The sequence below is a fragment of the Phyllobates terribilis genome, unplaced genomic scaffold (assembly GCF_046119375.1).
Source record: "Phyllobates terribilis strain yellow unplaced genomic scaffold, ASM4611937v1 Scaffold_4__5_contigs__length_816908805, whole genome shotgun sequence".
NCBI classification, from domain to species: Eukaryota; Metazoa; Chordata; class Amphibia; order Anura; family Dendrobatidae; genus Phyllobates; species Phyllobates terribilis.
Genome location: NW_027362764.1, coordinates 632,351,812 through 632,376,753, shown reverse-complemented (window position 1 = coordinate 632,376,753; position 24,942 = coordinate 632,351,812). Strand labels below are relative to the sequence as shown.

The following is a 24,942-nucleotide window of genomic DNA, read 5'->3' as shown; positions in this document are numbered from 1 at the left end:
GGTCCAGGTTTAGCACAAACACAAGCTCCTCTCTCTCAGGAGCTAGATTCCACACACTGAACACCACCTGCGTGAAAAGGCTGGCCATTTAAAGCCAAGACCCCACCCTGGGATGGAGATATGGTGGATGGCCTACCGTCCGCACTGCAGCCATCCACCTATAAAACATGCCCTTTTTAAATGGCTGTTTAACCCTTTCTGCACCTACTATGCAGGAGAAACTTCAATTTTTCATATCATTGAAGCTAACAGCCTCAGTGAAATATACATCCCCTCCAGTATTCTGCCAGTGACTTTGTCACAATATATATATCCACAAAAAAGGCAAGCAGCACTCCAAAAAATTCCTTTGTGAAAACAGTGGACTTTATTAGCCCATATGGTGTGCCAATGTTTCGGTTGTGACCAACCTTTGTCAAGCAGTGTTTAGGTACAAGCATGTGATATACATAGTTAGCTTTCATCATTATAATAATTATAATCTCATTAGTGAAAAAATATATGATAATTATAAAAATACATTTCAGTATCCATCATTGGTGATATAGTACACAGTGCATACATAATGTTACACAACATTTATATTTATATTTCATTCCATAAAAGTATACCTTAAAATAAAGTGCATTGTGCTTTATTAATAAATAATCAGTGACATGTGTTTTATAATTAATCAGGGGGTATGACTCACCCATTACTTTACATAAGAGACATTTCATATCTAAAGCGCCGATATCGGCATCCGGAAGTACGCTACTGCGCATGTCCATTTGCGCCATAGCATCAGAGTCAATCGGAGTACCCAGAGCTCAGGGAAGTTTTGCGCATGCGTGGTACGGGCAACAGTCATGCAGTCACCATTTTTAGTGAGGGAAACATTCCCTATTGCTATTTTGCGACATTCTGTGCATAAACCAAGGTCAGAGGTGATATTTCTGGAGCCATTACAATACGGGGATATTCCCCATATTAGTAGGGGGATGGCTTTCTGCTGCATTAGTAAAACAAACTAACTAAACCACTCGTCTTTAGAAAAATGCACCATTTCTGCAAAACCTATGACTACATTCCTTATGTTGTCATGATATCCAATTACCATGTACAATGCTAGAGATTTGGACCATATCATCACAGGACTGCTAGAAGTGATCCATAGATGATGTGGGTATACATTATACTAGCAGGGTGACAGGCAAATGCCATGTTTCATCATCTTGTACCCTTCTGAAAATTTCCTTTAAAGTAAAACTATTATCAGAAAATGACCTGCTGATCAAATCAGGTTTTTGTGTTAAATGTATTTTTCTTTTAATTTTGGCAATATTTTTTTTAATTTTTACATGTAACCATCTGTACTGAATAAATAAAAAAATAGAGATTTTACAATTCTCACACTGGCCACTATGACTATTTTAGATTATAACTTCCTGTTAATTCAGGAAACAACACATGTACATAGCCACAATGAACAAACTCCAACTCTATCTTTTGCATTGAAGCATCTAATGAGTCTGTGTAAAGGCCATTATGAAGGGAGGGTCAAGTGGGAAATCAGACTATTGTGATTGTTGGATCCTGTATTATAGAGATCTTACCTATCATTGTAATGCTGCTTCTGATAATATGGAGCCTTGCTATCATTTCTTCCTGAAAGGATAGAAAGTCTTAGTCCAAAAAGCTCTAATGGCCAGTGTGAAAATTAAAATATTACTAATATATATTTTTTATAAAGATACGAAGGAAAAAATCATTGCCAAAAAAAACCCCATGTAACACAAAAACCTGATTTAAACAATAGGTCATGTTTGGATGATAGCTTCCCATGAAAAATTATTAAATTATACATTTCTGAACTCAGTATAGATTTATTAAAGTTTTCCAGAGAAAAGGTGGAAGAGCTGCTCATAGCCACCAATACATTTACCATTCTCATTTTTCAGAGACCCTTTGGACAATGAACGCGGTGACTAGTGTTGAGCGAGCATGCTCGACACTGCTCGGTACTCACCCGAGCATCACGCTACTCGGGATGTTCGGCGAGCACCGAGCATTTCCGGGTTACTCGGGCGGGAGCTCGGGTCTCCGCCCTGCATGTTTGGCGCTCTTTACAGAGCCAATGAACATGCAGGGATTGCCAGCCAGTCACTGTAATGCTGCAGCCATGTTGGTTGTGGGCATTACAGTGATTGGCTGGCCGCACAGCGTCACCTCGAATAATTAAAACCGGGCGCCGCCATCTTGGACACAGTCGCTCCGGATTAGACAGTGTAGGGACAGCGCTGCTGATTTAGGGAGAGATATAAACTGCGATATAGTTAGTGTAGGGTCTGTAAAGGCTGCCAGAACAAACAAACAGTCCTTTTCAGGACTAATATCCATCCCAGATACCAGGCAGGCAGGCTGTATAGGAGACACAGTGGTTATACCAGCAAACGCTGCATTACAGTCCTGTGAGCTCCTGTTGCTGAAATTGCTGGACTTAGCACCAGGTGTCGGGGGCCAGGAAAAATCCTTTTTTTTTCATCTAAATCCTCCTTTTTTTTTCCTCCTTCACACTGTACAAATACCCGTCTTATTAACCTTTTGGTGTGTCCCCCCCCCCCAAAAAAAGCGTGTCTCTGATTTTTCAGACACAAATATAACTGTTGAAAATAGTCAGGTGTAGGCTAGAGAAACAGAAGTGTTGTTTTGCACTTCCACGGGTCAAACCTCTGTATTATCCATTTTGGGCCATTTGTATCTAAAAAAAAAAACAGTTTGAGTGTGTCGCTCACTGTTCAGCCGCAAATATCTCTATTTAAAAAAGTGTGGTATACCCCAGTAAACAATAACTGTGGTTTTGCCATCCCACGGTAAAAAATCTCTATTATTCAGCTTTTGGTAGTTTTTTCGGTAAAGAAAAACAGTAGTGTCTCCTGACTGTTGTGACACAAAAATATATCTGTTGAAAATAGTCTTGTGTAGGCCCGACATCCCAGTGTGGTTTCGCAGTTCCACGGGTCAAATCGCTGTACTATCCAGTTTTGGGCCTTTGGTATCTAAAAAAAAAGCAGTTTGAGTGTGTCGCTCACTGTTCAGCCCCAAATATCTCTATTTAAAAAAGTGTGGTATACCCCAGTAAACAATAACTGTGGTTTGCCATCCCACGGTAAAAAATCTCTATTATTCAGCTTATGGTAGTTTTTTCCGTAAAGAAAAACAGTAGTGTCTCCTGACTGTTGTGACACAAAAATATATCTGTTGAAAATAGTCTTGTGTAGGCCCGACATCCCAGTGTGGTTTCGCAGTTCCACGGGTCAAATCGCTGTACTATCCAGTTTTGGGCCTCTGGTATCTAAAAAAAAAGCAGTTTGAGTGTGTCGCTCACTGTTCAGCCGCAAATATCTCTATTTAAAAAAGTGTGGTATACCCCAGTAAACAATAACTGTGGTTTTGCCATCCCACGGTAAAAAATCTCTATTATTCAGCTTTTGGTAGTTTTTTCCGTAAAGAAAAACAGTAGTGTCTCCTGACTGTTGTGACACAAAAATATATCTGTTGAAAATAGTCTTGTGTAGGCCCGACATCCCAGTGTGGTTTCGCAGTTCCACGGGTCAAATCGCTGTACTATCCAGTTTTGGGCCTTTGGTATCTAAAAAAAAAGCAGTTTGAGTGTGTCGCTCACTGTTCAGCCCCAAATATCTCTATTTAAAAAAGTGTGGTATACCCCAGTAAACAATAACTGTGGTTTGCCATCCCACGGTAAAAAATCTCTATTATTCAGCTTATGGTAGTTTTTTCCGTAAAGAAAAACAGTAGTGTCTCCTGACTGTTGTGACACAAAAATATATCTGTTGAAAATAGTCTTGTGTAGGCCCGACATCCCAGTGTGGTTTCGCAGTTCCACGGGTCAAATCGCTGTACTATCCAGTTTTGGGCCTCTGGTATCTAAAAAAAAAGCAGTTTGAGTGTGTCGCTCACTGTTCAGCCGCAAATATCTCTATTTAAAAAAGTGTGGTATACCCCAGTAAACAATAACTGTGGTTTTGCCATCCCACGGTAAAAAATCTCTATTATTCAGCTTTTGGTAGTTTTTTCCGTAAAGAAAAACAGTAGTGTCTCCTGACTGTTGTGACACAAAAATATATCTGTTGAAAATAGTCTTGTGTAGGCCCGACATCCCAGTGTGGTTTCGCAGTTCCACGGGTCAAATCGCTGTACTATCCAGTTTTGGGCCTTTGGTATCTAAAAAAAAAGCAGTTTGAGTGTGTCGCTCACTGTTCAGCCGCAAATATCTCTATTTATAAAAGTGTGGTATACCCCAGTAAACAATAACTGTGGTTTTGCCATCCCACGGTAAAAAATCTCTATTATTCAGCTTTTGGTAGTTTTTTCGGTAAAGAAAAACAGTAGTGTCTCCTGACTGTTGTGACACAAAAATATATCTGTTGAAAATAGTCTTGTGTAGGCCCGACATCCCAGTGTGGTTTTGCAGCTCCACGGGTCAAATCGCTGTACTATCCAGTTTTGGGCCTTTGGTATCTTAAAAAAAAGCAGTTTGAGTGTGTCGCTCACTGTTCAGCCGCAAATATCTCTATTTAAAAAAGTGTGGTATACCCCAGTAAACAATAACTGTGGTTTTGCCATCCCACGGTAAAAAATCTCTATTATTCAGCTTTTGGTAGTTTTTTCGGTAAAGAAAAACAGTAGTGTCTCCTGACTGTTGTGACACAAAAATATATCTGTTGAAAATAGTCTTGTGTAGGCCCGACATCCCAGTGTGGTTTCGCAGTTCCACGGGTCAAATCGCTGTACTATCCAGTTTTGGGCCTTTGGTATCTAAAAAAAAAGCAGTTTGAGTGTGTCGCTCACTGTTCAGCCCCAAATATCTCTATTTAAAAAAGTGTGGTATACCCCAGTAAACAATAACTGTGGTTTTGCCATCCCACGGTAAAAAATCTCTATTATTCAGCTTTTGGTAGTTTTTTCGGTAAAGAAAAACAGTAGTGTCTCCTGACTGTTGTGACACAAAAATATATCTGTTGAAAATAGTCTTGTGTAGGCCCGACATCCCAGTGTGGTTTCGCAGTTCCACGGGTCAAATCGCTGTACTATCCAGTTTTGGGCCTTTGGTATCTAAAAAAAAAGCAGTTTGAGTGTGTCGCTCACTGTTCAGCCGCAAATATCTCTATTTAAAAAAGTGTGGTATACCCCAGTAAACAATAACTGTGGTTTTGCCATCCCACGGTAAAAAATCTCTATTATTCAGCTTATGGTAGTTTTTTCCGTAAAGAAAAACAGTAGTGTCTCCTGACTGTTGTGACACAAAAATATATCTGTTGAAAATAGTCTTGTGTAGGCCCGACATCCCAGTGTGGTTTCGCAGTTCCACGGGTCAAATCGCTGTACTATCCAGTTTTGGGCCTCTGGTATCTAAAAAAAAAGCAGTTTGAGTGTGTCGCTCACTGTTCAGCCGCAAATATCTCTATTTAAAAAAGTGTGGTATACCCCAGTAAACAATAACTGTGGTTTTCCTCTTCCACGGTTCTAATCTACTCTTTATTACCCTTTTTCCATTGATAGTGCAAGTGTAAGCTATTTTACTTCATTTACAATGGGCAAGGCGCGTGACAAGGGACGTGGAAGTGGACGTTCTGGTGATGACGTCCACTCCATCTTCATGTCCCTTGCAACGCACCTTGCCCATTGTAAATGAACCGAACCGTGCAGAGGACGGGGCCGTGGCCAAGTTGAAAATGTGCCACAACCAACAGCCACATCTTCTCGCTCCCATTCTTGACCGAATTACTAGTGAAGCACAGAACAACACCAGTATTGAGAACTGATCAGTGTGAACAGGTTATTAATTGGATAGCAGATAATACTTCCAGTTACCTGGGCACCACCACCTCCGGTCTGTCTTCCACACGGTCAACTCTTAGTAGCCGTGAGTCTCGACCGCATACTCCTCCTCACCCTGATGCTCCTTCCTCCCACCATGCCGAGTGTCGTCAGACAGCAAGTGATCCCACACTTGGACACTCTGAAGAGCTGTTCACTGGTCCATTTTCATATTTGGGCCCCTCGCCTGATACGCTTGAAGTGGTGGAAGAGGAGATGCCATGTTGCGATGCCCAAATATTTGAACAGCCACGGCCACAGGAAGTCGACGTTGGCAATCTGTCACAAGAGGTGGACGATGACGAGACACAATTGCCAGGAAGTGAGGAGGAGGATCGTGGTGCGCAAGTGGAAGAGGAGGAGGTGGTGGATGATCTAGTAACTGACCCAACGTGGAAGGTGGACATGCAGAGTGAGGCCAGCAGCACACAGGGGGAGGGAGGCAGAGTACCCCAACAGGCAGGAAGAAGCAGTGTGGTGGTCGCAGTCAGAAGGCAGGCAACCGTTCCCCGTAACACCAACACGAGGGACGTTGCCAGTACAAGCGGTAGGTCTTCCAGAGTCTGGAATTTTTTTAAAGACTCTGCTGATAACCCCAAAAAGGCCATATGTTCCACCTGCCATGCCAGCATCAGCAGGGGTGACAAAACTACCAGCCTGACCACCACCAGCATGCTCAGGCACATGGCAGCAAAGCACCCGACTTTGTGGGGCGAAACAGAGGTGTCCACGACCAGTGTCAGCGGGTGTTACCACTGCTTCTTCCACTGTTGTGCGTGTAATAGAACCCCCTGTTATGTGTGCAAGGCAATTGTGTCACCCTGGCCTGGATGCCACAAAATGTAATAAAGCTGTGTCTGAGAGCAAGGGGGAGGTTCTCTAGTCAGGGGAACATTAGCATGCAATGCCTCCTGTCTCAGGCCAGTAGGGGGAGCTGGCTGCCCCTATAAAAGCTGGTGCTGGGGGCAGGGTTAGGGAGAACTTGATGGCCTGTCTCAGCACTGAGACTTGTCCCAGAGCGGAGCAGTGACAGACAGTTGCACTGCACCTAAGAGGAAGTGTGGCAGGAGGAGAGCCACAAGCCAGAGACAAGAGGCGAAGCAAGCCTGTCTTGGCAGATAAGAGACGGACTTTACCAGACTTTGGTGTCTGAGGCTGAGAGGATTCTACATCCTCCAGCAGAGAACCAGTCCGCAAGGGACTGTATATTCCTTGGCCTAAGAAGCCTGGAGGCCCTGCCACAACCGAAGGGACCAGTAAAGCCGTACAAGGCTGGGAGCAGAAAGGAACCCACGTCGCAGGCCATACAGGCGAGAATACACGGAAAGCTCGGAAACGTGGACTGTTACCCTATCAGGAGGAGATAGCCAGAAGGAGCGCAGAAAGCACGGTAGGCCTACAACCTCACCCTGACCAGGGCCAATTTCCCCGTTGCTCTCAGACATCCAGGTCCCCCTCCTAGCCGGGACTGTTTATGGGTCAATTTACCTGTTCTAGTAAAGACCCTGGACTGCAACCTGTTGTCTGTGTGCTCCTTGCTTCTCCAGCACTATCAGCACTGGGACCCTCACTACCATCACTCCCACCATCCACTATACTGCCCTGGGGCCGCACTCTTCCCGTGGGGAGTCACACTACCCTAGCTGCACACCTCATCAGCCCCAGCGGTCTGCATGCAGCGGCGGTTCCTAATAACCGCAAATCCACGGGTGGTGTAGTCGGACATAAACATCAGCACATAACGGACTACCACTGGCCTGACCACCCTGAGCCACGGAACCGGGTTGCCACTACTACTCCCATCGTTCCCCTACTGCCCGGATCCGAGTGCCCCACGGCCCAGGGGGCGAGTCACAATCCCCTGTCCATACTGCATGTAAAGATGCCCCCTCCTCTCAGTCTTCACTTGTTATGGCAGTTTCTCAAGAAACAACATCAACGTCCACGTCCACGTCCCACCGTAGCGTTCAATTGTCCATATCCCAGACCTTTGAACGAAAGCGGAAATTCGCAGCTAACGACCCACAGGCCACAGTCCTAAATTCGCACATTTCACGACTGCTTGCGTTGGAAATGCTGCCTTTTAGGCTGGTGGAGACGGAATCCTTCCGCAATCTTATGGCGGTAGTCGTCCCTCGGTACTCGGTCCCCAGCCGACACTATTTTGCCCGGTGTGCCATCCCCGCACTACACAAGCACGTGTCCCAAAGCATCTGCTGTGCCCTCAACAACGCAGTTACTGGGAGAGTCCACCTGACAACGGACACGTGGACAAGTGCTTGTGGCCAGGGACGGTACATCTCTCTGACGGCACACTGGGTAAACATAGTGGAAGCCGGGACCCAGTCGGACCTTGGGACGGAACACATCCTCCTCCTCCTCCTCCTCATGTTCAGTCTCCATCTCAGATATCACCACATCAGTTACAAGCTGGAAGCATTGCAGTACTGCCTCCGCCAAGAAGCAACAGGCTGTGCTGAAACTCATAAGCTTAAGTGATAAACCTCACTGTTATGCACACGCCCGGACTGATTGGCGTGTGCGGGTGTTGTGGTTCCACTGGACCATGGACCGGAGAGTGCCTGGAGGGGCGTGACTAAGTATCTGGCCGATCCGACCAAGGTGGCACGACGGCATACGACGCCAGTGCACCAGGGAGAAACCGGGCAGAGGGACCAGGTGCTACTCCAGGTCAAACTCCGGACACGGGGGTTGACTCACACTGGGATTACTGGAACAGGCAGGTTAGGCTGCCACAGACTGGTGGATGTAAGCAAACACGGCAGGTATGCAGATGGGTGGATACAGGCGAGTATGTAGGCAGGGAGGTACTGGCCGAAAGGACGGGCTGAAGCACAGAGAGGTTAAGACCCAGTACAGACTGGGTCACAGAACCGCAGATGCGGTAGACAACCACAGCAGAGAGGGAACGCCCGAAGCGGTGGGCAACAACAGAGCAGGACGGGGCTGCAGGAGCAGCGAGCACAAACAGGGCAGGACAGGACTGCCGGAGCAGCGGGCAGAAGCAGGGCAGGGCGGAAACCGCAGAAGCAGTAAGCAAGATAAGAGCAGAGCAGAAACCGCAGGAGCGGCAAGCAAGGCAAGAGCAGAGTGAAAACCGCAAGAGCGGCAAGCTAAGCAGGAGCAGAGCGGACACCGCAAGAGCGGTAAACAAGGCAGGAGCAGAGCAGAAACCGCAAGAGCGGCAAGCTAAGCAGGAGCAGAGCGGACACCGCAGAGCGGTAAACAAGGCAGGAGCAGAGTAGAAACCGCAAGAGCGGCAAGCTAAGCAGGAGCAGAGCAGACACCGCAGAGCGGTAAACAAGGCAGGAGCAGAGCAGAAACCGCAAGAGCGGCAAGCTAAGCAGGAGCAGAGCGGACACCGCAAGAGCGGTAAACAAGGCAGGAGCAGAGCAGAAACCGCAAGAGCGGCAAGCTAAGCAGGAGCAGAGCGGACACCGCAGAGCGGTAAACAAGGCAGGAGCAGAGCAGAAACCGCAAGAGCGGCAAGCTAAGCAGGAGCAGGGCGGACACCGCAGAGCGGTAAACAAGGCAGGAGCAGAGCAGAAACCGCAAGAGCGACAAGCTAAGCAGGAGCAGAACGGACACCGCAGAGCGGTAAACAAGGCAGGAGCAGAGCAGAAACCGCAAGAGCGGCAAGCTAAGCAGGAGCAGAGCGGACACCGCAGAGCGGTAAACAAGGCAAGGGGATAGGACTCTGTTCACAAAGAACAGACGGAGAAGGAAAGGCAGAACCAGAAGCACGCACAGTACTTACATAGAAGTAGCGAGCGTACACTAAATTCACAACAGAGGTACAGAGACGACGAGAAGGAATTTAGGAGCGGGTTCAGACTCTGCAGAAAGACGCAGAAAACAGACATAGAGGGAAAAGGGAGACAAGGTTAAAGTAGAAACGAGGCACAGACAACAGGAAACAGAGGAACGGGAACAGAGACAGCAAGGTAGGAACACAAACAGGACTCTGTTCAGACGGGAACAGATACCACAAGGCAGGAACACAAACAGGACTCTGTTCAGACGGGAACAGATACCGCAAGGCAGGGACACAAACAGGACTCTGTTCAGACGGGAACAGATACCGCAAGGCAGAGACACAAACAGGACTCTGTTCAGACGGGAACAGATACCGCAAGGCACAGACAGGCAGATCTAGGAATACGGCCCCTAGAAGGCGAAAGAACAGGCAAGAAGCGTGTTCACAAGAACAGACCACAGTTCAGACACAGAACAGGAAAACAGGATAGGACCTGGCATGTCAGAGACAAAAAGCCAACTGACAAGAAACAATGCTCAGGCGCCATCTTGAGGAAGAAGGTGGTATAAATACCCAAAGATGGACAGCAATAGGCTGAAGGTGCAACAGGGGCGTGTCCGCAGCAGGTACAAGAAACAGGAAGTTCAGTGGGCGTCGCCCTATGCAGCCAAAGTGGAGCAGAGCAGAGCACAAGGAAAGAAGCCAGACCAGGAAGCTGGGCGGGAGATGAAGTTTGCGATCTTGCATGATGAGAGATGGAACACCATGCAAGAACGCCGCCAGGTATGCTACAGTACCCCCCCCTTACGCCCCCTCTTCTTCAGGCCTGCAAGGATCTTCCGCAGGGAATTTAGGGGCCAATCCCTCTCTTCAAGGAGATTACTTCTATTGTCCACAGGAGGAGACAAAACTGGTCTTATAATCTGGATGGCTAGGATGCGACTTCCCATCCAGCCATCTTCAGCAACAGATGAAACGGGTGAAGTACCAGAAACAGCACACAAAAAAGTCTCTCTACATTTATTTTTAGGCAGCACCCCAAAAAGTTCAGGAGACAACTGGAGGTCCTCTGCCGGGTTGGAGGGGTGCAGAGACTCGGGGGTAGCCTCTGCTTCGGGGTACATCTTGTCAAGCTCACAGGATGAAATGGGCAAAGTATCAGGTACAAGGTGTAGAGAAGACACTGCCTCTTTGTTATGTGGTGGTACCCCGGAGGATTCAGGAAACAACTGGGGGTCCTCCGCCAGGTTGGAGGGATACCGAGACTCGAGGGTAACCTCTGCTTCGGAGTACACAAGGTCAGACTCACTGGAAGAAGCCGGCGAGGTATCAGGTACCGAGTAAAGGAGAGTCTCTGTCCATTCGCTATCAGGTAGCACCCCGGAGGGTTCAGGAGACGACTGGAGGCCCTCCGCCTGGTCGGAGGGGTGTAGAAACTCGGGGGTAACCTCTGCTTCGGAGTACACTAGGTCGGACTCACTGGAAGAAGCGGGCGAGGTATCAGGTACCGAGTAAAGGAGAGTCTCAGTCCATTCGCTATCAGGTAGCACCCCGAAGGGTTCAGGAGATGACTGGAGGTCCTCCGCCTGGTCGGAGGGGTGTAGAGACTCAGGGGTAACCTCTGCTTTGGAGTACACTAGGTCGGACTCACTGGAAGAAGCGGGCGAGGTATCAGGTACAGAGAATAGGAGAGTCTCTGTCCTTTCGCTACCAGGTAGCACCCCGAAGGGTTCTGGAGACAACTGGAGGTCCTCCGCCTGGTCAGAGGGGTGTAGAGACTCGGGAGTAACTACGACTTTGAGGCACCCATTGTCAGGCCCACAGGACTGAGCGGGCGAAGTATCGGGTACCGGGTGTAGGGAAGTCTCTCTCCAATTGTCATCGAGTGGTATCCCGGAGGATTCAGGAGGCAACAAGGGGTCCTCTGCCAGGTAGTAGAGGTGTACAGACTCGGAGGTAAACACAGCTTCGGAGCATCCTTGGACATGCACACTGGTTAAAGTGGGTGTAGAATCTGATGCCAGGTGCAGGAAGCTCTCCTGTGTGGACTCTGGATGGGTAGCAGTCTCTTCTGGCTGGAGAACTGGTGCACCACCCACGCACATCACCCGCTGGGGCTTCTCCGGGATACAGGAAGATGAAGCTTCAGTAGGGACTTCAAGGTTGGGGTCAGGAGGTCTCAGGGAGGACAGACCCTGGCGTGACGGCTTGCCTCTGCGTCTAGCACGTGTGGACTGCCTCTTGAGGTTGGGAGCAGTATTCCGGAGAGTGTAGTCATCCTGAGTGGATTCAGGGCAAGCAACAGTCTTTTCGGGCAGGAGAACTTGTGCGCTACCTATGCACATTACCCGTCGGGGCTGCTCCGGGATACAGGGAAGTGAAGCTTCAGCAGGGGCTTCAGGGTTAGGATCATCGAAAGCCAAAAGGAAGGCCACCAGGAAGGCCTGTAGGTCAAGAACAATAGGATCCTGTGCTTCCCATAGGGGGTTGATCCATTCCAAGGCATCACCCGCTAGGTTGGACATTATAAATCCCACCTTAACCCGATCAGAAGAATAAGCATTAGCATAGAACCGGAACTGCAGCAAGCATTGCCACACAAACGCACGGCATTGTTTTGGATCCCCGTAGTACCGTGGTGGATCCGCGGGAGCAGGTGCAGCTTCAGCAGGGACTCCAGGGTTGGGGTCATCGAAGACCATTAGGAAGGCCACCAGGAAGGCCTGCAGGTCAAGGACGATAGGATCCCAAGCTTCCCATAGGGGGGTGACCCACTTCAAGGCATCCCCCGCTAGGAAGTCAATTATAAATGCCACTTTAGACCAATCAGAAGGAAAAGAAAGAGGGTAGAACTTGAAGTGCAGCATGCATTGCTCCACAAATGCACGACTTTGTTTTGGATCCCCATAGTACTGGGGCGGATCCGCAGGAACGGGTGCAGAAAGCTCCATCTGGACGGGTGCGAAATTAGCCTGGAACTCAGCTAGAGAAAAAAAAAAAATTTATTCATTTATTTTTAATGCACGTATTAGCTGGAAAACGTCTCAGAGAGCGAAGGCCGTGGGGCTCAACGGGAACCATGGCCTGAGCATGCTGTTATGCACACGCCTGGACTGACTGGCGTGTGCGGGTGTTGTGGTTCCACTGGACCATGGACCGGAGAGTGCCTGGAGGGGCGAGACTAAGTATCTGGCCGATCCGACCAAGGTGGCACGACGGCATACGACGCCAGTGCACCAGGGAGAAACCGGGCAGAGGGACCAGGTGCTACTCCAGGTCAAACTCCGGACACGGGGGTTGACCCACACTGGGATTACTGGAACAGGCAGGTTAGGCTGCCACAGACTGGTGGATGTAAGCAAACACGACAGGTATGCAGATGGGTGGATACAGGCGAGTATGCAGGCAGGGAGGTACTGGCCGAAAGGACGGGCTGGAGCACAGAGAGGTTAAGACCCAGTACAGACTGGGTCACAGAACCGCAGATGCGGTAGACAACCACAGCAGAGAGGGAACGCCCGAAGCGGTGGGCAAGAACAGAGCAGGACGGGGCTGCAGGAGCAGCGAGCACAAGCAGGGCAGGACAGGACTGCCGGAGCAGCGGGCAGAAGCAGGGCAGGGCGGAAACCGCAGAAGCAGTAAGCAAGATAAGAGCAGAGCAGAAACCGCAGGAGCGGCAAGCAAGGCAAGAGCAGAGTGAAAACCGCAAGAGCGGCAAGCTAAGCAGGAGCAGAGCGGACACCGCCAGAGCGGTAAACAAGGCAGGAGCAGAGCAGAAACCGCAAGAGCGGCAAGTTAAGCAGGAGCAGAGCGGACACCGCAGAGCGGTAAACAAGGCAGGAGCAGAGTAGAAACCGCAAGAGCGGCAAGCTAAGCAGGAGCAGAGCGGACACCGCAGAGCGGTAAACAAGGCAGGAGCAGAGCAGAAACCGCAAGAGCGGCAAGCTAAGCAGGAGCAGAGCGGACACCGCAGAGCGGTAAACAAGGCAGGAGCAGAGCAGAAACCGCAAGAGCGGCAAGCTAAGCAGGAGCAGAGCGGACACCGCAGAGCGGTAAACAAGGCAAGGGGATAGGAGTCTGTTCACAAAGAACAGACGGAGAAGGAAAGGCAGAACCAGAAGCACGCACAGTACTTACATAGAAGTAGCGAGCGTACACTAAATTCACAACAGAGGTACAGAGACGACGAGAAGGAATTTAGGAGCGGGTTCAGACTCTGCAGAAAGACGCAGAAAACAGACATAGAGGGAAAAGGGAGACAAGGTTAAAGTAGAAACGAGGCACAGACAACAGGGAACAGAGGAACGGGAACAGAGACAGCAAGGCAGGAACACAAACAGGACTCTGTTCAGACGGGAACAGATACCACAAGGCAGGAACACAAACAGGACTCTGTTCAGACGGGAACAGATACCGCAAGGCAGGGACACAAACAGGACTCTGTTCAGACGGGAACAGATACCGCAAGGCAGAGACACAAACAGGACTCTGTTCAGATGGTAACAGATACCGCAAGGCACAGACAGGCAGATCTAGGAATACGGCCCCTAGAAGGCGAAAGAACAGGCAAGAAGCGTGTTCACAAGAACAGACCACAGTTCAGACACAGAACAGGAAAACAGGATAGGACCTGGCATGTCAGAGACAAAAAGCCAACTGACAAGAAACAATGCTCAGGCGCCATCTTGAGGAAGAAGGTGGTATAAATACCCAAAGATGGACAGCAATAGGCTGAAGGTGCAACAGGGGCGTGTCCGCAGCAGGTACAAGAAACAGGAAGTTCAGCGGGCGTCGCCCTATGCAGCCAAAGTGGAGCAGAGCAGAGCACAAGGAAAGAAGCCAGACCAGGAAGCTGGGCGGGAGATGAAGTTTGCGATCTTGCATGATGAGAGATGGAACACCATGCAAGAACGCCGCCAGGTATGCTACACTCACACTGCTTGTGAGTTGTGGACAGCTGTGAAAGAGCAGGCAGATCTGTGGCTGAGACCGCTGAACCTACATCCTGGCATGGTCGTGTGTGACAATGGCCGTAACCTGGTGGCGGCTCTGAGGCGAGGTGAGATCACACACGTACCATGCCTGGCTCATGTGCTTAACCTCGTGGTTCAGCGGTTTCTTAAATCGTACCCCGAGTTGCCAGATCTGCTCGTGAAAGTACGCTGCCTGTCAGCTCATTTTCGCAAGTCGGCTACAGCTTCCGCCGCCCTTGCTGTGTTGCAACAGCATTTGCAGCTTCCGGCAGACCGACTGGTGTGTGATGTCCTCACACATTGGAACTCTACCCTCCACATGTTGCCAAGGATTTGTGAGCAGAAGAGAGCAGTTGTGGAGTACCAGCTGCAACAACGCTGTCGATATTCAGGTCAGACTCCACACATAAGACCTCAGGAGTGGACCTGGATGTCTGACATATGTACCATCCTGACAAACTTTGAGGAGGCCACCAAGATGGTGAGTGGCGATGACGCCATCATTAGTGTCAGCATCCCACTTGTCTGTCTTTTGCAACGCTCTCTGCAGAGAATTAAAGAGGAGGCATTGCAGCCAGAGTATGATGAGATGGATCAAGAAGCCGTAGCGGGCGATTACACACAGCCCAGCCTCATCTCATCCCAACGTGCATTGGGGGACAATGAGGGAGAGGAGGAGGAGGAAGAACAGGAGCTGTTATCATGCGTTGTAGACGGTAGTACCTGTACAAGTGTCATACCGTCGGTTCAGCGTGGGTGGCCTGAGGACAGGGGGGAGGAGGAAGAGGAGGAGGGGTCATGCTGCCTTTATGACTTTATGTCATGCTGCCTTACCGTGACCCTCGCGTTGTCAAAATGTTGGGTGACAGTCATTACTGGTTGGTGACACTTGTAGACCCCCGCTACAAGGAGAACTTTCACTCTCTTATTCCTGAGGTGGAGAGGTCTACAAAAATGGGGCAGTACCAGAAGGCCCTTGCTGCAGAACTCTTAAAAAAATTCCCATCTGAACAAGGTAGCGGCAGAGGTCACAGTTTGTTGCCCAACCAAGGCGTACAGGCGAGAGAGATGCAACTCCAATCCAGCAGAGGCAGGGGAACACTGTCAACGTTCTGGGACAGTTTTCTGACACCCGCCCAGCTTACAGGCCCTGAGGCACGGGGTACTCTCACAAGGAGTGGAAAGTTTCAAAAGATGGTGAGGGAGTACCTTGCCGACCGTACCAGCGTCCTCCGTGATTCCTCTGTGCCTTTTAATTATTGGGTATCCAAGCTGGACACTTGGAATGAACTCGCTCTGTACGCCTTCGAGGTCCTGGCCTGCCCTGCCACTAGCGTGTTATCGGAGCGTGTTTTTAGTGCCGCTGGGGGAATTATAACTGATAAGCGCACTCGCCTGTCAACTGACAATGCTGACAAGCTGACCCTTATCAAAATGAACAAGGGCTGGATTGGGCCAGACTTCTCATCACCACCAAATGACAGCAGAGTAACATAAAGTCAAATACACTGTGTTATTTCGGGAGGTGTATTCACATGCACCGCTTCACACCCACACATGGGTATACGCTTCCTCGTTTCGGCTGTTTTATCTTCTTCTCCTTATCCTCAGCCTCCACCACCACTATACCACCAGGGTGTCAGCATTGCAAGTTCCTCCGTCCTTATTTTTGGCAGCTTTTGCTTGCAAGGCATAAGCAAATACTATGGGAGACCCACTCCCCAATAATGGGACTTATGTTTGTAACATGCTGTACTGCATGGCTCTTGTAAGGGGCATTGCAAGTTGCTCCGTCCTAATTTTTGGCAGCTTTTGCTTGGAAAGCATAAGCAATGGTAGACCCACTCCCCAATAATGGAACTAATGTTTGTAATATGCTGTACTGCATGTGACGCGCCCCCTGGGCCCTGTGTACACGTGTGTGGGATACCCGGTGCCGGGTCTCTGGGGTCTGTAGTCTCCGTGGCGGTGACCCGGTCCCGTGCCTCAGGCTGGTCAAACCAGCGGCGGTCTTTCTTAGGTTTTGAGGTTAATTGTCTGACTGCGCCACCCGTGGATTGCGGTCAGGGAGTACCACCGCTGCGAGGCAGACCACTGAGGCTGGTGTTGTGTGCGCAGCAGAGAATGGGATAACTCCCCACGAGAGGAGTATAGCCTCAGGGCAGTGAGTGTGGATGATGGGGGTGATGGTGCACGAGCACAGCAGGAACGACTCAGAGTCTTTGCAGTGCAGTTCAGGGTCTTTACTGATGATTATAAGGTAGACCCTCCCGGGAGTACTGGCTAGCATAAGAGGCCTGGTCAGTCTGTGAGCAGAGTTCCCCTGGCCAGGTGGAGTTGTAGGCCTCCCCGTCTGTCTGCACTCTTCCTGGCTACCTTGCTGTAAGCGGGTAGAAGTAGCCCATGTCCCTGAGTGTACCGTGTAGTGCTCACCCGTATGGCTGGTGACTTGGGGCCTTCTGTTAGCCTCCGCTCCACGACGGTGGTGCTGGTCCCTTGCTTGTGACTGAGCCTCCGGGCTTCTATGGCCAGAGGACCTGAAATCCCCTGCCGGCTGGTTTCTGCTGCTGGATATATAAGTCCTCACAGCCTCGGACTCCTGTGTCCGGTTCCTATTGTCTTCTGCCAGGGCGAGCTCTGCTCAGCTTCCAGCCCCTGGTCTTTAGCTCCTAGCTCCTACAGAGCTCCTTGTTGTTACTTTCCCTTGCTCTCACTCTGACTCTGACTGTTCTCTGTTCTCTGACTCACTCAACCCCGCCCCAGATCCAATTTATAAGGGCAGATTTCTCCCCTCCCAGGACTGGGGCAGGAGGATGTTGCATGTTTAAGGGATCCTGACCAGGAAACCTCCCACTTGCTCTCCGACGTAATATCTCTATTACTGTGGTGACCAGACCCCTGGGGTGCCACACATGGCTCTTGTAAGGGGCATTGCAGTTCCTCATAATTTTTGGAAAGCCTTCCATTCACTGCTTAGGCCAACAGTGCACAGGAGACCCAGTTGCTATAAATGGAAAAAAAGGTTTAGTTAACGCCCTCTGACCTCCATGTCATTTCCAAGGGGCATTGGAGTGCCTCGAAATTTTTGGTAGGCATTGCACTCACTGTATGCCCTATAACTGTGTAGCTGAACCGCTCATTTTGTTACAGAAACATATCCTACAAGACATATCTGGTTGACTGGCCTGATATTGATGTGAATGGTCCCTGTTCCTCCTGCTCTTTTTCCTTTGCCACTACCTCATCCATCATTTATCACCTGAAGCTTTGTTTTAATGGGAGTCATAGAACTTGGATAGTAGCAGTAAAATATCCAGCAATCCTCGGAGGAGGTAGGATATGCGCCAAAACGCTGACCACCTCAGGCTTAGCCGCTACTACATACATGCGCTTGCATTACAACAAAACAAAGCAGATGCTAACTTCTATCATCCTCATCATGCTCCTCACCTTGGCACTCTCAACTCCCCTGATGGAGAAGCCAGGGCCCACTGGAGGAGTCTGATAGTCCGGTGGGCTCGGCCAATGCTGCCCTAAAGCAGGCCAGGCTAAGAAAAGTGTGGGAAAGGTTACCAGGACAAATAGGGGTGGCTGGGGACCGAGTATGGACACTCGGCCACCCCCTGGAGGCTGGGGAGCAAGCGGGGACACCCGGCCACCAGGCGGCTGGGGACTGAGTATGGATACCAGGCCGCCGACACAGCCATGGCGTGGTGGCCAGATTCCGCCTCCACATGCCTAAAAGGCCCAATTTAAAGTGCAAGCAAGCAAGCAGTATGGTATTGCAGCCTGTGGGTGGGTGGGTGGCAGGCTGCATACTTGCGCTTGCATTGCAAGGAATGGGAGAGGTACAATTGAACACTGCCCTGGGACAAGGACTTGAATGGGGATAGTTGCAAGTCTGCAACGACAGGTGCAAGGTGGGAGGCATCTTCGCATGTACCATGAACAGGGGTTTGGCATGCACACACTACAGCGGAGTAGGCTCTCCTTCTCACTAAATGCACTGGGGAGGGCACAGGTAATGTTTTGGTATACGCGCTTAATCTTATGTATAAGGCACACCAGGACAAATAGGGGCGGCTGGAGACTGAGTATGGATACCTCGCTGCCGAAGCAGCCATGAGGTAGTGGCCAGCTTCGGCCTCCTCCAAACTAAAAGGCCCCATTTCAAGTGCAAGCTAGCAGTATGGAATTGCAGTCTGGGGGTGGGTGGGTGGCAGGCTGCACACTTACACTTGCATTAAAAGAAAACATAGCAGATGCTACTGACTCGCCCCCTGGGCCGTGGGGCACGCGGATCCGGGCCATATGGGAACGATGGGGGTAGTAGTAGTGGTGGCCCGGTCCCGCGGCTCAGGGTGGTCAGGCCAATGGTAGTCTGCTACGTGCTTCAGATAATGTCCGACTACGCCACCCGTGGATTGCGGTTATTAGGAACCGCCGCTGCATGCAGACCGCTGGGGCTGATGAGGTGTGCAGCTAGGGTAGTGTGACTCCCCACGGGAAGAGTGCGGCCCCAGGGCAGTGTAGTGGATGGTGGGAGTGATGGTGGTGAGAGTCCCAGTACCGGTAGTGCCAGAGGAGCGAAAAAGCACACAGACAACGTACTGCAGTCCAGGGTCTTTACTCACGGTTAATATCCAAGTCACTTCTGCAGGGAATGACTGCCCAAGCCGTGCTGCGTCCACCAGGTAAGGGGCTCGGTCAACTCCCAAGCAGTTCAGGAGCATGGCACAGGACCCCCTTTAATCCTTTCTCTGGCCTGCCTCACCAGTGACCCACTTTTGTCCAGCTGCTGCGGACTTGTGCGGGTAAACGTGGGCCCCGTCCTCCGCTGTCCTATATGGTGCCTTCCTAGCAGGTTTGATGAGGTGTCGCACCAATAAATGATCACGACGACCGGTCTTTGGCTGAGGGTAGTTTCTCCTCCACCAACTTGGGATCCGGTACCCTTAATCTGCCTGACCCTTCACCCTGGATTCTCGTGGGTTCTTAGGGTCCCTTCCACCTTCTTGTTTCTGAGCCCTTCTGTTTCTCTCTCTCTTCTCCTTCTTTCCTGTTCTGTCTTCTCCTCCTTCCCTTGGCCTCTTCTCCAGGCCCACTTCTCCTTCTCCTCTCAGGCTCCGGCCTCTTCTCTAGGCCTGCCTCTGGAGCAGCACTCAGCCTGAGCTGCTGCTCTCTGTCAGCTCTCCTCTCCTCACAGACTGAACACTGTTCTAAGATGGTGCCCACCTTTTATACCTCCCTCTGACCATGAGCCCAGGTGACCAGCAACCAATGAGCTCCTATCTACGCTCAGGAACCAACCCCTATCTGCCCCTACAGCACTGGGTGTTCCACCTCCCTCCCCACTCCAGGCAGGGACATAGTCGGTCGTGCCTGCACTTGTGTCTAGTGGGAGCACCGTTGAGCTGTCCCTCGGAAATGGGGTGTGTGTGCTGTATGCAGCTAACTGAGCCCTGGTCCATACTCCATCCATACCTGGGAGTGGAATATCACACCTCTGGCAGAGGTGCAATACCCCTGTAGCGGCCGAACCCTCGGGGCGCTACACTAACTTCTGTCATCATCATCATGCTCCTCACCTTGGCACTCTCAACTCCACCGATGGAGAAGTCAGGGCCCACCGGAGGAGTCTGGTTCTCTGGTGGGCTCGTCCAATGCTGCCTAAAGCAGGCCGGGATAAGAAAAGTGTGTGGGGGGATGTTCCAAGGAGAAATAGGGGTGGCTGGGGACCGTTTATGGACACCCGGCTGCCCCCAGGAGGATGGGGACCGTGTGTGGACACCGGGCCGCGGGGCGGCTGGGGACCGAGTATGGACACCCGGCCGCCAGGCGGCTGGGGACTGAGTATGGATTCCAGGCCGCCAACACAGCCATGACGTGGTGGCCAGATTCCGCCTCCACATGCCTAAAAGGCCCAATTTCAAGTTCAAGCAAGCAAGCAGTATGGTATTGCAGCCTGGAGGTGGGTGGGTGACAGGCTGCATACTTGCGCTTGTATTGCAAGGAATGGGGGAGGTACAATTGAACACTGCCCTGGGACTAGAACTTGCATGGGGATAGTTGCAAGTCTGCATCTTCTGATGCGGCAAGGATCACTTATGATGGGCACACTTTTAGACAGTGACCTGGGAGTCAGAGATGCTTCCAGGGGTCTTCCCCATGCTGTTCCCATGTCTTTTCAGCACTTTATGCATGTGTCACACAGCACATGGCCAGATAAGGTTGTAAAATGTTAAAATGACATTTCCCGGTGAATGCATTTGTCATAGTTAAAAAATGCTACTTGTGAACATAGCCGAAGGTGTGGAGGAGTATTTTTGTTTTTGTTCATTTATTTTAACTTATACACAAGTCTTTTCCCTGGAAAGGATGTTCCTTAACATATTTCACAGGAAAAAAGTTTCACTTTCGTTTTTGAACGTTTTATTGTGAGCCCGTAAAAGTGGCTTAATACCTCTGACCACGTTGTTGACAGCAGTGACCTGGGGGTCAGAAATGCTTCCTGGGGCGATCCCCATGCTGTCCCCATGTCATTTGAGCACTGTCACTATCGTTTTGGGCACTTGTTAGGCTTTTAAAAGACTGCCGGGGGTGCCACCGCAAAAATGCTCGAGTCTCCCATAGACTAACATTGGGCTCGTTGCTCGGGTCGAGCACCCGAGTATCACGGCGAGCTCGGCCCGAGCTTCGAGCACCCGAGCATTTTAGTGCTCGCTCAACACTAGCGGTGACCTGATGACCCACTTTTTATTTGCACTTGCTTTTATAAATCTCTCTCAAAGTATAAAACACATTCAACCGCTTAGATAAGCTTTACATTTCCAAGTAACTGTATACTTAGGTCTGCAGAAAGTAGTATTCTATTATATTTATTGTTTTGAAAATTAGGCTTTTATAGAAACATAAAATGATATTGGCTTTTAAATCCATCTCCTTAAAATGGAAATGTGCTGTTTAGTATTCCATGGGAAATGACTTGGATTACTTTTGTAATATCTTGTAAGCTTCCTGTATGATTGGACATACATAAATTATGTAGACGTACTGTTATTTTATTTATTCTAGAACACTGCAGATAATAAGAGTTCAAGATGGGCGCAGAGCTCTGCTTATTACTATCATATTGTCCATTTTCATGGTTGTCATTATTATATTATGATAGTTATTAAGCATTTCTTAGGCTATGCTCACATTTGCCTTGGAGGCTCCCCATGAAGTGGACACTGAGGGGGAACCTGACGGATAGGACCTAACTGAATATTAAGTACTTTATTGTAAAGACGTTATAATTATAGGATAATGAGTACTTTAAAGAAATTATACGATCTTTGTGTAACCTTAAAGGAATTGTCCCATTAACAATACAGATAGATGAAAAATGTACAATTGCTTAAATAACCAAAGAGGGATGTGTGTAAGATCCCAATACACATAACATTTTAATTGACCAAACCTACTCATTTGAGCTGACCATCTCAATGTGCATGGGTGCCTTCCGACTTATCCCTGACAGAAAAGGATTGGAAAGTTGAAATTTCAATTTCAAATCCATTTGCCTTCATAAGTCACTGGTAGAATTGTCTGGCAGCAGCTCTTACTTCTCTTTATTGAAAATACATCAATGCTCAGCCAAGCTGATTACTCAAGTGAATGCAAGTCAGGAAAAATAGCTGTCTGCCAAATGAACGTTCAGCCAACAGCTATCTCATGTATGGCCAGTTTAACGAAAATATAAAAAAAATCAAAAAACATGTCTACAGGCATCCTGTAATAGAAAAGGACAGACAAAAATATCAGCTCACCATTGTAGATGTCAGAATGCAATATGTAAATGTCGATGCATGGAGAACACAGGGCCAGCAGCCCCACTGTGATACCAAAAAAACTTGTATTGAAAAACTAACAATGAAAATGTATAAAAGTAAAAAATTTTATTAGATCATTTAAAAAATACTCATGAGACACAAAATCCAACAAAAAAGAGAAAAGGGGAAAACAAAGAGGGGAAAACTACAAATTTTGGACAAGCATGTCCTTAGTCATGACTTGCTAGTCCAAAATGAGTAGGGTTTTGCCCCCTTTGTTTTCCCCCTTTCTCTTTTTTGTTTGATCTTGTGTCTCATGAGTATTTTCTACATGATTAAATAAACATTTTTGGTTCTGGTTTCTCTATACGATCCTGTAATAGACATATAAGAAATAATTGATGTACTTTACTAATACAAATGGAGAAAAAGACACCTAAAAACAATTAAAAAGCACATAAATGCTACAATTAAAGACATAGGAATAAACGCAATGGTATGTGTCATAACCCTAACCCTCCCACAGGGGACATAAAATAAGTGGGATTCACAGCAAAAGAATATATGAAAACCAACCTTATAAGAAAAGTAATGAAGCACGCGTATACAGAAAGCCACATTAAGAAACAACGCTTTTATAGACTGGTATTGACAGCTATTTTGTAATACTTACTGTTACTTGCTTACTGTTGTCCTATAATATATTGTCAGTTACAGCTGTGTAATAATACAATAGTATCTATACCAAACCTTGGATTTCCTTAAAGGTTTATTCTCAAAGAAGCAAGTTATCTCTATCAAAGGTATAAGGAATAACCTGCTGGAGTCCAACCCCTGGGAACCCGAACAGTCCTGAGAACGGGGCTTCAGAATCCTGAGAATGGAGCTCTGGACACTTGTCCTGAATGAAGCAGAGGTGCGTATGCTCAGCCTCCGCCCCATATGGAACTGCCAAACATAGTGCTTGGCTATCTCTGCCAGTCCCATATACAATGAAAGGAGCTCAGGCCGTACATACACACCTAAGCTTCATTCAGGACAAAGCTGCAGGACCCCATTCTTGGGGTTCCAAAGCGGCTGGACCACCAGTGATCAGCAAGTTATCCCCTATTTTATGGATATGGATTGAATTGTTTCTTTTGGGAGAAATAACCCTTTAAGGATATAGTAAAGTTCTTTCATTCTCTTTCTACAACTAAGCCTTTTTCAATTTATATTCTCCCAAAATACATCCTCGTAGCCTGACATATTACATTTTGTGACGTAAACTGGTCTTTTAGTAGCTTCATTGTTACAATTAGTATCTACAGCTGTCATCTAATACATCAGCATTTACAAATATTGGTTCTTACTGTATAGCAATCCTCTTACAATATATACAATGCTACTAATAGCTGTTCTTTTATACACTGGTACTTATAGTTGTCCACTAATATATTTGTACTTACAACTGTCTCCTAATACATTGGTACCTACAGTATAGCTGTGCTCTAATATATTTGTACTTATAGTTGTCCTCCAATACATTTGTATTTACAGCAGTCACATAATACATTGGTACTTAAAACATTCTCCTGATACTATTGTATTACTGCAGTGTTCTAATACATTATTAATTATAGCTGTCCTCTAATACATTGGCACTTATATGTCACCTCTAATACATTGATATTTACGGCGGTCACACAATACATTGCTACGTACAGCAGCCCTCTAATACATTTGTACTTACAGCTGTCCTATAATACATTGGTACTTGCAGCTGCTATCTACTACAGTGGTACTTACAATAATCCCATTAAATAATACTATTTATAGCTGTCTCATTATATTATAGCAGTCTCATTATATCTCAATATTGGTACTTGTAGCTGTACCCTAATATATTAGTACTTATAGCTGTTCTGTAATACATTAATGCCTAGAACCCCCTATGATTAATTAGTTCTTAAAGCTGTCCAATAATGCATTAGTATTTGTAACTGTCCACTAGTACATTTGTATTTACAGCAGTTAGTTGTTACTTACAATGTTACACCTGTCCTATAATACATTCATACTTACAGCAGTCCCCTAATACTTGGGTAGTTACAGTTTCCTCCAATACATTAGTACTTACAGCTGTCATCTAATACATTGGAACTCACTAAGGTCCTTTAATACATTAGTACTTATAGCTGTCCTATAATACTTTGGTTTTTATAGCTGTCATGTAATACATTAGTACTTGGAAGTACTAGTAGTAATTATTATTAGTCACCTTCATCTCCAAACTTCTCAAACCATTGGTCTACTCTCATCTCATTTTCTATCATTCAATCGTTCAGTCAAATCTGTTCTGCCATTATTAAAGTTTCTAACCATCTAGCAGCTAAATCTCATGACCACTATTCCCTGCCGATTCTCCTGGATCTCTCTGCTGCAGTTTACACAGCGCATCACCAGCTCCTCCTCATGATGTTCCACTCTATCGGCCTCAAGGACACCGCTCTCTCCT

General features: G+C 48.2%; 1 protein-coding gene across 3 annotated transcripts in view; it reads right to left on the bottom strand.

Annotated features, from left to right (window-relative positions):
* NKAIN3 (sodium/potassium transporting ATPase interacting 3) overlaps positions 1-24,942 on the bottom strand; it is a 1,182,278-nt gene that overhangs the window by 155,175 nt on the left and 1,002,161 nt on the right. The window contains exon 7 of one of the 3 annotated variants that reach the window (XM_073679352.1): positions 1,595-1,647. The exons of the other annotated variants lie outside the window; for them this stretch is intronic. Within the exon in view, the coding sequence (XP_073535453.1) occupies positions 1,646-1,647 (2 nt within the window). The 3' untranslated portion in view covers positions 1,595-1,645. Of the gene's footprint in view, positions 1-1,594; positions 1,648-24,942 lie in introns of those variants that run through there. 3 annotated transcript variants of the gene reach the window in all.